At 46.7% G+C, this 14,448-nt stretch overlaps 1 protein-coding gene across 1 annotated transcript in view; it reads right to left on the reverse strand.

Moving 5' to 3' along the window:
• The window catches only part of PPP1R42 (protein phosphatase 1 regulatory subunit 42), a 91,967-nt gene that overhangs the window by 22,163 nt on the left and 55,356 nt on the right, over positions 1-14,448 (reverse strand). The window contains exon 8 of the mRNA XM_069731431.1: positions 13,767-13,932. Within this exon, the coding sequence (XP_069587532.1) occupies positions 13,767-13,932 (166 nt within the window). The remainder of the gene's footprint in view (positions 1-13,766; positions 13,933-14,448) is intronic.

The raw sequence follows: 14,448 nt of genomic DNA on the forward strand, positions 1-14,448 counted from the left end.
AATGTACATAAAACTCTAGAAGCAATGTGCACTTGAGGCCACAGTCACACATCTGTCTGAATTTTAACATTTGAGAGAAACAGGGATTTTTGTGTTACTCACCGTAAAATCCTTTTCTCCGAGTCATTCATTGGGGGACACAGGACTGTGGGGTGTATGCTATTGCCGCAGTGGAGGATATCCATTATATAAAACATAACTTTTAATACATCTAGTTAAAATATGGATCCTAACAAACACAAACAGAAAAGAAAACCGTGCTCAAGTGAAACAGTGCTCAAGATAAAAAATTGGAGCAGTCTTACCAATTAGACGGACAAATAAGGGAAATCCCTCAGATTGTAGGAGGAAGGTGGTACCGATTGTACTTGCCAGGTAAGAGGGTAGGGAAATAATATGTAAACCACTGTCTTCCCTGTGAACCCTCCACGAGCTTCTGTCCTGACAAGGACAGGCCCCAAGTAGATCCTGCTATGGATACCCACCAACCAAAGAGAAAAAACAACAGAAAAAAAGAAAAGAAAATAATGTCTATAATCTCCCAACGCGTTTCAACTCCGATGGGGGAGAATCATCAGGGGAGTTGTATGATTCACGACCAATGGGTCTGCGATAGTCCGTAAAAAATAATCAGATCTCATTCATGAGGGTCCGTGTAGAGCCTGGGTCCCGCAGTGGCAGGGAATACCCATATGAGGTTAACAGATGTCCGTTGTATCCGTAACTTGTAAGGAGTCCCTGCATACTGATCCAAGTACCTCCCCTATATAGCCCCCCTAATACGTCAGCTGTTAAGGATGATTACCCCAATGAGTGGGTTGGTAATACATACCTGGTTCAGAGCCATATGTGTTCTTTCGCCACATGCTGGGCATTTCCGGTCGCTAGAATGCTTGTTACCGGAAGTATAGGCGCCAAATTGTGCGCGTCATTTCCGCCCACCATGTTATTGTAGCCCGATGGTACTCCCTATAATCCCTCGTGCCGCCGAGCGGCATCAACACTCGATACCGGAAGTTTGGACGCCATATTGCAAGCGTCACTTCCGCCCACCATGTTATTGGAGCACAGTGCTCCCTATAGTTCATGATGACGCTGGGGAGTATCGGCCGCCACAGCACACATGACCAGTGGCTACGACACCGTATAGAGGGCATCAGTTTCGTCCATCATTTTACGGAGCACGTCACCCCCATAAACACATTGTAATACCCAATGATGGTATGGTTACGGCCACTATCTATACACCCCCGGAAATTCCAGTGCCTTGTATGATGCATAGTGCCCTCCCACCATATTCTAAGGGCACCATGCTCCCACTATTTGTTAACATTAGTGTATAGTATCTATGTCCATTGATGTACCACATAGACTTTCAGCAACCAATACAGGCACAATCTACAGGGGTATATTGCGGGCACATAGCGTTTGTCTTAATAGTTAACACTTCGAATATACAAAAAGTATTATATGTTCTTTTGTGCTATACATTATATAGATGTACCAATAAACATCAATATAGCAACTCTATGTATCCACATATGAGTGCAAAAGAAGTCATATTGCCTGGTGATAATTGGCTACGAGGGAAGGAGGGGGGAGGGGGGGAGGGGCATACGAGCAAGGAGGTATCAGTATGCAAAGCGCATTGGTTACTATATTGGTTAGGTCCTATAAACAGAACGAATTCCATACTGTAATCGGAGAAGAGAAAAACCCAAATGGGTCCCCAATCAATGCAGTCCCTGGAAATCAAAATAGAAATGAGCAGTGGCTCCATTGCTATATAATAAACACAGAAAGAATGACTGATTTTGTTTTCTTTGGCTGTTCTCGCAGCGCAGGTCCTTAGGCAGAGATGGAATATGGGGGTGAAACGGATATATGAATCACCTCCCAATATATATGTACAAAATATCTCAAAAAAAGGAGAAAGAAAGGGGGAGTAAAACTTAGCAATAACTGGTAACCCACGTATAAAAAACAAAGGCTTACAAAGAGAGGATACCCTAATAGCTGTAAAGAAAAGAAAAAGGGGGGGGGGGGGCCGCAAACGAGAGAGAAAGAGGAGAGGGAAATTAGCAAGGGGAGCTTGTTACAAAAAACATCCAAAATTGATCTGATCATTAAGACCCCTGGGGTGGCAAGTATCCAGCAGAAATATCCAACTGGCTTCTTTCTGAAGCAACAGTCTGTCCAGGTCACCACCTCTAGCTGGCATATCAATTCTGTCAATTCCCATAAATCGTATGGCTCTAAAGGCCCCTTCACATTTAGCGACGCTGCAGCGATACCGACAACGATCCGGATCGCTGCAGCGTCGCTGTTTGGTCGCTGGAGAGCTGTCACACAGACCGCTCTCCAGCGACCAACGATGCCGGTAACCAGGGTAAACATCGGGTAACTAAGCGCAGGGCCGCGCTTAATAACCCGATGTTTACCCTGGTTACCATGCTAAAAGTAAAAAAAAACAAACACTACATACTTACCTACAGCCGTCTGTCCTCCAGCGCTGCGCTCTGCTTCTCTGCTCTCCTCCTGTACTGTCTGTGAGCCGGAAAGCAGAGCGGTGACGTCACCGCTCTGCTTTCCGGCTCACAGCCAGTACAGGAGGAGTGCAGAGCACAGCGCTGGAGGACAGACAGCGGTAGGTAAGTATGTACTGTTTGTTTTTTTTTACTTTTAGCATGGTAACCAGGGTAAACATCGGGTTACTAAGCGCGGCCCTGCGCTTAGTTACCCGATGTTTACCCTGGTTACCAGTGAAGACATCGCTGGATCGGTGTCACACACGCCGATCCAGCGATGTCTTCAGGGAGTCCAGCGACGAAATAAAGTTCTGGACTTTATTCAGCGACCAACGATCTCCCAGCAGGGGCCTGATCGTTGGTCGCTGTCACACATAACGATTTCATTAACGATATCGTTGCTACGTCACAAATAGCAACGATATCGTTAACAATATCGTTATGTGTGAAGGTACCTTAAGGTCTCCTCCATGCATGTTATTAACATGTTTAGCGATTGGGGTATCCCTATGATTTCGTATGTCTCCCAAATGCTCCCCTACCCTCCTCCTCAATTCTCTAATTGTTTTCCCTACATACGTGATGCCACATTGGCACAGAGCTCGATAAACAACTCCTTTGCTCTTGCAGTTCACGAATTTTTTTTAGTTTGAAGGTCTCTTGTGTATTCTCGTTATAGAACTCTCCATATCACAAAAATGTCATCAATATACCTGACCCATAAATCAATATGGGCCAGGTATTGGGCGTGTACCTCAGAAAAGACGATGCAGTCCTCCCACCAGCCCAGGAACAGATTGGCGTACGTGGGCGCACAGGGATTACCCATAGCGGTGCCCCTGAGCTGGTGGAAGGTTCTGCCGTCAAAAGTAAAATAGTTATTACTGAGTACGAACTCCAAAAGGGTTAGAATGAGTTTGTTATGGGCATTGAATTGACAACCCCTAGTGTTAATGAAATGGCGCACACCCCCAATCCCATGTTCGTGTGGGATTGAGGAGTACAAGGCCTCCACATCAATACTTGCAAGCAATGTACCAGGTTCCAGGGAAATACCTTCCAACTTACGGAGCAGGTCCATCGTGTCCCTGATGTATGACGGGAGTGATACCACAAATGGTCTAAGTACATCATCCAAATAAATACCAACATTCTGTCCAACACTCCCTATGCCGGACACGATGGGCCTGCCCCTCAGAGGGTCCAAACCCTTATGGACCTTTGGTAAGGCATAAAAAGTAGCCATCACTGGATGGCGGGGTAGAAGGAAGGATAGTTCCTCTTCACTAATGAGCATGTCATCTTTCGCTTTTGTTAAAATAACCCCAAGAGTTTTTACACACTCACCAACTGGGTTGGAGGTCACCCGTATATATGTGGTACGATCATTTAGGAGCGATAGGCAAAGATCTCTATATTTGTCTGTATCCATCATGACCACATTCCCTCCTTTGTCGGATGGTTTTAGGACCAGAGATGTATCTGCTTCCAGATTACGGACTTTTTATGCCTTACCAAAGGTCCAGAAGGGTTTGGACCCTCTGAGGGGCAGGCCCATCGTGTCCGGCATAGGGAGTGTTGGACAGAATGTTGGTATTTATTTGGATGATGTACTTAGACCATTTGTGGTATCACTCCCGTCTTTTCTGAGGTACTGAGGTGCATCGTCTTTTCTGAGGTACACGCCCAATACCTGGCCCATATTGATTTATGGGTCAGGTATATTGATGACATTTTTGTGATATGGAGAGTTCTATAACGAGAATACACAAGAGACCTTCAAACTAAAAAAATTTGTGAACTGCAAGAGCAAAGGAGTTGTTTATCGAGCTCTGTGCCAATGTGGCATCACGTATGTAGGGAAAACAATTAGAGAATTGAGGAGGAGGGTAGGGGAGCATTTGGGAGACATACGAAATCATAGGGATACCCCAATCGCTAAACATGTTAATAACATGCATGGAGGAGACCTTAGAGCCATACGATTTATGGGAATTGACAGAATTGATATGCCAGCTAGAGGTGGTGACCTGGACAGACTGTTGCTTCAGAAAGAAGCCAGTTGGATATTACTGCTGGATACTTGCCACCCCAGGGGTCTTAATGATCAGATCAATTTTGGATGTTTTTTGTAACAAGCTCCCCTTGCTAATTTCCCTCTCCTCTTTCTCTCTCGTTTGCGCCCCCCCCCCCCCTTTTTCTTTTCTTTACAGCTATTAGGGTATCCTCTCTTTGTAAGCCTTTGTTTTTTATACGTGGGTTACCAGTTATTGCTAAGTTTTACTCCCCCTTTCTTTCTCCTTTTTTTGAGATATTTTGTACATATATATTGGGAGGTGATTCATATATCCGTTTCACCCCCATATTCCATCTCTGCCTAAGGACCTGCGCTGCGAGAACAGCCAAAGAAAACAAAATCAGTCATTCTTTCTGTGTTTATTATATAGCAATGGAGCCACTGCTCATTTCTATTTTGATTTCCAGGGACTGCATTGATTGGGGACCCATTTGGGTTTTTCTCTTCTCCGATTACAGTATGGAATTCGTTCTGTTTATAGGACCTAACCAATATAGTAACCAATGCGCTTTGCATACTGATACCTCCTTGCTCGTATGCCCCTCCCCCCTCCCTCCTCCTTCCCTCGTAGCCAATTATCACCAGGCAATATGACTTCTTTTGCACTCATATGTGGATACATAGAGTTGCTATATTGATGTTTATTGGTACATCTATATAATGTATAGCACAAAAGAACATATAATACTTTTTGTATTTTCGAAGTGTTAACTATTAAGACAAACGCTATGTTCCCGCAATATACCCCTGTAGATTGTGCCTGTATTGGTTGCTGAAGGTCTATGTGGTACATCAATGGACATAGATACTATACACTAATGTTAACAAATAGTGGGAGCATGGTGCCCTTAGAATATGGTGGGAGGGCACTATGCATCATACAAAGCACTGGAATTTCCGGGGGTGTATAGATAGTGGCCGTAACCATACCATCGTTGGGTATTACAATGTGTTTATGGGGGTGACGTGCTCTGTAAAATGATGGACGAAACTGATGCCCTCTATACGGTGTCGTAGCCACTGGTCATGTGTGCTGTGGCGGCCGATACTCCCCAGCGTCATCATGAACTATAGGGAGCACTGTGCTCCAATAACATGGTGGGCGGAAGTGACGCTTGCAATATGGCGTCCAAACTTCCGGTATCGAGTGTTGATGCCGCTCGGCGGCACGAGGGATTATAGGGAGTACCATCGGGCTACAATAACATGGTGGGCGGAAATGACGCGCACAATATGGCGCCTATACTTCCGGTAACAAGCGTTCTAGCGACCGGAAATGCCCAGCATGTGGCGAAAGAACACACATGGCTCTGAACCAGGTATGTATTACCAACCCACTCATTGGGGTAATCATCCTTAACAGCTGACGTATTAGGGGGGCTATATAGGGGAGGTACTTGGATCAGTATGCAGGGACTCCTTACAAGTTACGGATACAACGGACATCTGTTAACCTCATATGGGTATTCCCTGCCACTGCGGGACCCAGGCTCTACACGGACCCTCATGAATGAGATCTGATTATTTTTTACGGACTATCGCAGACCCATTGGTCGTGAATCATACAACTCCCCTGATGATTCTCCCCCATCGGAGTTGAAACGCGTTGGGAGATTATAGACATTCTTTTCTTTTCTTTTTTTCTGTTGTTTTTTCTCTTTGGTTGGTGGGTATCCATAGCAGGATCTACTTGGGGCCTGTCCTTCTCAGGACAGGAGCTCGTGGAGGGTTCACAGGGAAGACAGTGGTTTACATATTATTTCCCTACCCTCTTACCTGGCAAGTACAATCGGTACCACCTTCCTCCTACAATCTGAGGGATTTCCCTTATTTGTCCGTCTAATTGGTAAGACTGCTCCAATTTTTTATCTTGAGTACTGTTTCACTTGAGCACGGTTTTCTTTTCTGTTTGTGTTTGTTAGGATCCATATTTTAACTAGATGTATTAAAAGTTATGTTTTATATAATGGATATCCTCCACTGCTGTTATTATATTCGATCCTGAGGATATAGACAGGGCCTATTCCATTATATGCCTTAGCTATACTGTGTATGCTATTGCCGCCAGGAGGCTGACACTAAGTAGACAAAAAAAAAGTTAGCTCCTTCTCCATAGTATACACCTTGACACTGGCCCTGACAGCTCCAGTTTGGTGCACAAGCAGTAGGAGATAGAGAAAACAAAACAGCATTAGAGCAAAGACAACATGTCTAGAATAATACTACAGTCTGAACAACCCCGTAGGAAAATAACAAGAAAAAATAGGGAGGGAGCTGTGTCCCCCAATGAATGACTCGGAGAAAAGGATTTTACGGTGAGCAACACAAAAATCCCTGTTTCTCCATCGTCTCATTGGGGGACACAGGACTGTGGGATGTCCCAAAGCAGTCCCAGGGTGGGAAGAAGACTCACTGGAACAAACCCTTAGGCTATGTTCACACTTTGCGGATTTTGCGCCTATAGGTGCGATACCGCAGCCTGAAGAATTTTTCTTCCCAAACTTGCATCAGCAGAGGCCTGAGTGTGGATATTATAATGCTTAGAGAAAGTGTGCAGGCTGGACCAAGTTGCCGCTTTGCAAACCTGTTCTGCTGAAGCTTGGTGCCGAAGTGCCCAGGAAGCCCCTACCGCTCGAGTAGAGTGTGCCCTGATCCCAGCCGGGATGGCTGCACCCTTGATGCGGTAGGCCTCCTGAATGGTGGCTCGTATCCATCTGGCTAAGGTCGACCTAGAGGCTGCGAATCCCTTTCTGTGACCCACAGGAAGAACGAACAGGACATCCGTCTGTCGAAAAGAAGCGGTCCGAGAAACATATCTTCTCAGCGCTCTCACCAGGTCCAGAGTATGGAGAGCTTTTTCCACACGGTGTGAAGGATCAGGACAAAAAGAAGGCAAGACTATGTCCTCATTGATGTGAAACGAGGAAACTACCTTTGGCAGAAAAGAGGGAACTGGTCTTAATACTACTTTATCCTGATAAAATTGCAGAAACGGCGACTGGCAGGACAAGGCCGCCAATTCCGACACCCGCCTAATGGAGGTTATGGCTACCAAAAAGAAAACCTTCCAAGAAAGATACGTTAAAGAAACTTCTTGGAGGGGCTCAAATGGGGCTTCCTGAAGAGCGCTCAACACCAGATTAAGGTCCCAAGCTTCTAGCGGGGCTCTGTAAGGGGGGACCATGTGAGAGACTCCCTGCAAAAAAGTCTTGACCTGTGAAATGGTAGCAATCCTGCGCTGGAAAAGAACCGATAAGGCTGATATTTGCCTCCTAAGGGTACTTGGAGCGAGACCTGAGTCTAAACCAGCTTGGAGAAAAGCTAAAATATTAGGAACGGAGAACCGTAAAGGAGGAAGACCCTTCTTCCTGCACCACGAGAGAAAAACTTTCCAGGTGTGGTGGTAAATGCGCGCAGAAACCGTCTTTCGAGCATTAATCATAGTGGAAGCTACCTTTTGAGAAAAACCGGCCTGGGTCAGAATCCAAGATTCAACGGCCAAGCCGTCAAACGCAGGGCCCCTAAGTTCTGGTGGAATATCGGCCCCTGCGACAGAAGATCTGGCCGCATTGGTAGCTGCCAAGGAACCCCGGCAATCAGCTGAACGAGGTCCGCGTACCATGACATCCGAGGCCAATCTGGGGCGACTAGAATTGCCGGAACTCCCTCTATCTTGATCTTCCTGACTACCCCTTGGGAGGAGCGCCAGAGGAGGTAACAGATATGGAAGACGAAACTGGTTCCAAGGAAGGACCAGTGCGTCTACGGTGAGAGCTCTTGGATCTCGATAACGAGCTACGAACCTGGGGACCTTGGCATTCCACCCGGATGCCATTAGATCCACGTCCGGGATACCCCAGCGTTGGCAAATCTGCCGAAAAACGTCGGTGTGAAGAGACCATTCCCCGGGCGCAAGACCCTGACGGCTCAGAAAGTCCGCTGCCCAGTTCTCCTTGCCCGGGATATAAACTGCCGAGATCACGGAGTGGTTGTTCTCGGCCCAGCGGAGGATTTGCCCTAACTCGCGCATGGCTGACCTGCTGCGGGTGCCCCCCTGATGATTTACGTAAGCCACAGCTGTGGCATTGTCCGATTGGATCCGGACCAGGTGACACGCCAGCCAAATTGCCAGCCAAATTGCCCTTATCTCCAACAGATTGATTGGAAGAGTTGACTCCCCTGGGGACCAAAAACCTTGTGCTGTGTGTTGGTGAAACACTGCTCCCCAACCGAGAAGACTGGCGTCTGTAGAAACTACCAGCCAATGGACTGGAGAAAAGGCTTTCCCCTGCCGCAGAGAGGAGCTCCTCATCCACCATATGAGAGATTGCCTGACCCGGGGAGACAGATGGCACCGGAGGTTGAGAGAAGCATGACTCCTGTTCCAGGCTGACAAAATTGCCTGCTGGAGAGGGCGAAGATGAAATTGGGCGAATGGTACTGCTTCCATGGCCGCCACCATCCTGCCCAAGACCCTCATGCAAAACCGGATTGAGTGAAAACTCGGCTGCTGCAGTATTTTCACTTCCTGCCGAAGGCAGAGTACCTTGTTCTGGGGTAGGATAGTCAGACCCCGAGAAGTATCGAAGATCATTCCTAAAAAAGAAATCTTTCGAGATGGGACTAGAGATGACTTTTTTAGATTGACCAGCCACCCTAGTCGGGATAGAGTGTCCAAAGTGATGCTGACGTTCTCTTTGCATGCTTGAAAAGTTGGCCCCTTGACCAAGAGATCGTCCAAGTATGGCAAAATGACTATGCCCCGGGAGTGCAGGATGGACACAACTGTTGCCATCACCTTTGTGAACACCCTGGGAGCAGAGGCGAGACCGAAAGGTAATGCTGTGAATTGGAAGTGATGTTCGCCTATGGAAAACCGTAGAAATCTTTGATGCGGAAGAAATATGGGGACATGCAGATAGGCATCTTGGATATCTATGGAAGCTAGGAATTCTCCCTTTTCCATAGCCGCAATAACCGAGCGGAGCGACTCCATACGGAAGTGACGAGTGCTGACGAACTTGTTCAAACACTTTAGGTCCAGAATGGGTCTTACAGTCCCGTCTTTTTTGGGGACCGTAAACAGATTGGAATAGAATCCTTGGAACCTTTCTACCCCTGGAACGGGAACAATGACCCCGTTGGACTGAAGAGACTCGACTGCTTTGAATAAAGCCCTTAGACGGGATTTTGAACTGGGAAGACTGGACGGAAAAAAACGGCTTGGACGGAGAGAGAGAAACTGAATTTTGTACCCTGAAACCACCAGTTCTCTCACCCATCTGTCGGAAACGACTGACAGCCAGGACTGATGGAACAGAAGTAGGCGACCGCCTACTCTGTTGAAGGCGACATGAGGCTGCCTCCAGTCATTTAGCCGAAGACCGAGGATATCTAGATCCCCTAGATCTTGATGGTTGATATCGCATTCTTGCCAATGGATTGGCTCTATATGAGACTTGGTGCTCCCTGTCTTGGTTAGACCGACTTGGAGGACCTGAGCTTGGTGCTGCAGACCACCGGGTGTTACGAAAGGATTTAAACCTTGCTTGAAATTGGCGACGAAAAGGTTGCTTAACCCTTTGTTGTGGAAGGAAATTACTCTTTCCCCCTGTGGTATCAGATATAAGTTGATCCAACTTTGCGCCAAATAATCGGCCACCTTGATAAGGAAGGGATGTAAGGGACTTTTTTGAAGTAGAGTCCGCCCGCCAATTTCTCAGCCATAGAGCCCTTCTGATAGCGATAGCATTTGCAGCTGCCAATGCTGAACAATTTGCCGCATCCAAAGATGCATTAATCAGATAATTCCCAGCCAAGGATATCTGATTAGACATCTCTATCACTTTTACAGGAAACTCCCTATCCTGAAGAGCCTTAGTGACGGACTCTGACCAAGCTATCATAGCTTTGGCAACCCATGTCGCCGCAAAAGACAGCGCGAGGGCTGACCCTGAAGCCTCAAACACCGACCGAGCTAGACTCTCTAAGAGCCGATCAGTTGGATCTTTAATAGCAGACCCATTAGGAAGAGACAGCAGTGTGTTAGAGGCCAAACGGGACACGGGAGGATCCACAGAAGGAGATTCTGCCCATTTTTTACAAATCTCGGGTGCGAAAGGATACCTAGTACCCAGGGCCTTCTGGCCTAAGAAACGTTTATCCGGTAGCTCCATGTGACGTTGAACTAAATCCTCAAACTCAGGATGAGAAGAAAACACCTTATGAGGTTGCTTGAATCTTTTAAAAGACACCTTATGACCTGAAGGTAAGGTGGCTACATCCTCTACTCCCAAAGACTGGTTAACGGCCTCAATGAGACTGTCAACTGATTCCTGATAATCAGGAGCTTCTAAATCAAAAGACCCTTCCGAGTCAAAGTCCGAACCATGTTCACTCACTCCCACAGGTGAGGGAGACCGAGAGACGGAATTCATAGATGCAGATGCACCCGACGGACCGGGAGACGCTGTATGGGTACGCTTCCCCCGCGTCTGCCTAGAGGGAGTACGGCCCCTGCAGGCCGGAGGGTCCTGAGAATCGGAGGATCTTCCGAAACAGATGATGAACGTCCCTGACAGGGGCTTGAAGGGACTCAACCGCCTTTGTTAGAGACGCCATAGATTGCGTTAAGGATACGACCCACTCAGGGGGAGATGCCGCCGTCTCAGATACAGGCATACCCGGCAGAATAGTAGGCGGGGTAGCAGGCGGGGGCTCCTGAGCGCGTTCGGAATTGCAAGTTTCACAGAAATGGCTAGTTTGCGAATGCGGAAAAGAAGCCAGGCAAGTAATGCATGAGGTATACAGGACTGTGTGAGACTTAGTCCTTCTAGACATGATGACTATTGCTGCTATGAAACGCCTTATGAGCTACTGGGTCTAGAACAAAAAACTGCTGTCAGGCTGAGGGAAGTAGCACTTACCCCAGTCCTGTGTCCCCGTCGGTTCTGAGCACCACACTAAACCGAGCTCTGAGCAGAGAAAACCTCCCTTATGAAGATCATGAAAAGGGGGAGGAGCCGCCATAAGGATTGTGCAAAGGCCAAAGCAGGGGACTTGATTTTACCCATACCTGCGCTCTCCTAGAAACGCTGGGAGCGCGAAACCGGAAGTACGCGCCGCCGAAGGGGGCGGAACTTCCGCCCACGACCCTGCAGGAAACTACAGCGACCATGATGCAGCGTGCCGCCGGAAGAAAGTTGCCAGGGGCGGAACTTCCGCCCATGATCCTGCAGGGAACTACAGTGACCATGATGCAGCGGGCCGCCGGAAGAAAGTTGCTAGGGGCAGGACTTCCGCCCGTGCTTTAGCTATGGAGACAACCTGGAACCGGCACCGCGCTGAGTGCAGCATGGCGTTTTACCACCTGAGACCACGCATTGAAGCAGGAGCCCCCCCCCGCAGCCTCTGACAACACACAAGGTTAGCAAAGAGGCATACACGTAAATCCACATATAAATATATATATATATATATATATATATATATATATATATATATATATATAAATATATATATACATATGGGAAAAGACGGTGCAGGCACCCTAACTCCTTCACCCTTCAGAAGGTGAGGAGAGGGACTGTCTGCCTCCTTTAAGCACCGCAGTCAATGCATTGGTGATTGAAGTGGAGGCTGCACGGACAATGCATGAATGCCTGTACAACCTAGGGTTTCGTTACCTCAGGGTGGTCAGGTTTTTAGTCCGACAATCCCACGTCGCGGGAAAGGATACGTGGAGGCGACACTCACACGTGCTCGCCCGTTGTTGGTTTGGGGAGATCGGACCCCTTCAAAAAGGTCCGTCGCCCCTATCTTATCCTCAAGGTAGAATGTATCTGGGAAAACCCAGAGATGTGCCTCCTACGGACACTAAGCATAAACTGGAGCTGTCAGGGCCAGTGTCAAGATGTATACTATGGAGGAGGAGCTAACTTTTTTTTTGTCTACTTAGTGTCAGCCTCCTGGCGGCAATAGCATACACCCCACAGTCCTGTGTCCCCCAATGAGACGATGGAGAAATGGACTGTCTTTTTCTCAGGTATCCTGCTAGTTATGATAGAATCATAGAATGGTAGAGTTGGAAGGGACCTCCTGGGTCATCTGGTCCAACTCCCTGCTCAAAGAAGGATTCACTAAATCATCCCAGATATATGTCCAGCCTCTGTTTGAAGACTTCCACGGAAGGAGAACTCACCACCTCTTGTAGCAGCCTGTTCCACTCATTGACCGACCTCACTGTCAAAAAGTTTTATGTAATATCTAATCTGTGTCTCCTCCCAATCAGTTTCATCCCATTGCTTCTAGTCTTTCCTTGTGCAAATGAGAATAAAGATGATCCTTCTACAATGTGACATCCATGCTCCATTCGTTTTTTCTCTCGTCCATTTTTTTTTTTTCACTGAATAAATAAATGTTTTTTTTCCCCAAGCCAATGGAAAACCTGCTGAAAGTCTCAAAGATCTTACACTTGGAACCATGATGTTCACGGATGAGTGTATAGATCTATGAAATTCTACGGATCCGTGTGCTGTTTGACATAAAAGAAAAAGCAATCGGACAGAACACTGAAATTTCATACAGATATGATATGTGAATATGCCTAAAGGCTCGCTCACATGAGTGTATAACACAGCCGAGTGGTATTCGATGTTTTATAGCACTCAGCCAATGTTAACTATGGGGCAGAGCCAATTAGCGACTTTTTTCGCATGCCGATTCAGCAGGAGGGAAAAAAAATTGCAACATGCCGACGGTGCATCCGATAATCAAAACATGCGCAGCCATACAAGTCTTTTGAAAAATATAACGTTGTGTAGAAGTCATATTTATTTGCCTAACAAGCTGAATCAACTTTTTAAATTGTTCAGATCGTGACTTCTTTACTGATGATTTCTGACACTCTTTTTAATTAGAAAAAACAACACCAAGTACAATCAGGATTTTTTTCACAGCGTCGTGCAGCTTTTCATTCCTCTTGCATCAGAGCGGCCACATTACGCAAATTGTGTAGCGCACCTTGGCACAAAGAAAACATTTTTTGCCGCAATGCACACTGAATTGGCACCTGCTCAACCTGTACATCGGTGCACACATATAGTGATAATGAAAATACAATAAAATGTAAGAATATAAAATCTAATTAACGGGTGGCTCACCGTATGTCTTCCCTAATATTAATGGTTTTCTTTGCCACTGTTTTCTGTAGATGACTTTGTCTGTGATCATTTTGCATTGGAGCCATAAGGAAGTATTTCGGTTTATCTTTTTCTACATATCTCTGATTCTGGATGGGCAAGATGTGCTGAGGATGTTCCACACCACCTGTTATAAAGAATAAAAAAAATCTGATTAAAGAGAACTTGTCACCAGGTTTAACTTATATAAAGTACTGCCAGCATCTTTCAGTCTTCTGTTACAACATGGTTATATATGTCACAATCCGCTCTGCAAGGAACAAAGAATAGCTCTTATTATACTTACATACATTACTGTCCAGTCCAATGGGCATCTCTAGTCTTGATCCAGAGCCTCCTCTTCTCTTACGATGGCTGTCCTCCTTCATGTGGATTACACGTCATCACCGTGCTTCCCTTACGTTATTGTGAATGGACCACTTCTCTCTGCACTGCCAAGGGCAAAGCAAAGTACTCTACTGCGCATGCGCCAACTTTAACTACGGTTCATCGGCGCTCTTTGGCCTTTCCTTGCGCATGAGCACTACAGTACTTTGCTCTTCCCTTGACAGGGGGAGCACAATGGAGAACACTGCGGATGATGTAGGATTTGTCATCCACATGAAGCAGGGAAGGAGGACAGCGAAGGAGAGGAGGCGCTGGA

This window comes from Ranitomeya imitator, chromosome 6 (assembly GCF_032444005.1).
Source record: "Ranitomeya imitator isolate aRanImi1 chromosome 6, aRanImi1.pri, whole genome shotgun sequence".
NCBI lineage: Eukaryota > Metazoa > Chordata > Amphibia > Anura > Dendrobatidae > Ranitomeya > Ranitomeya imitator.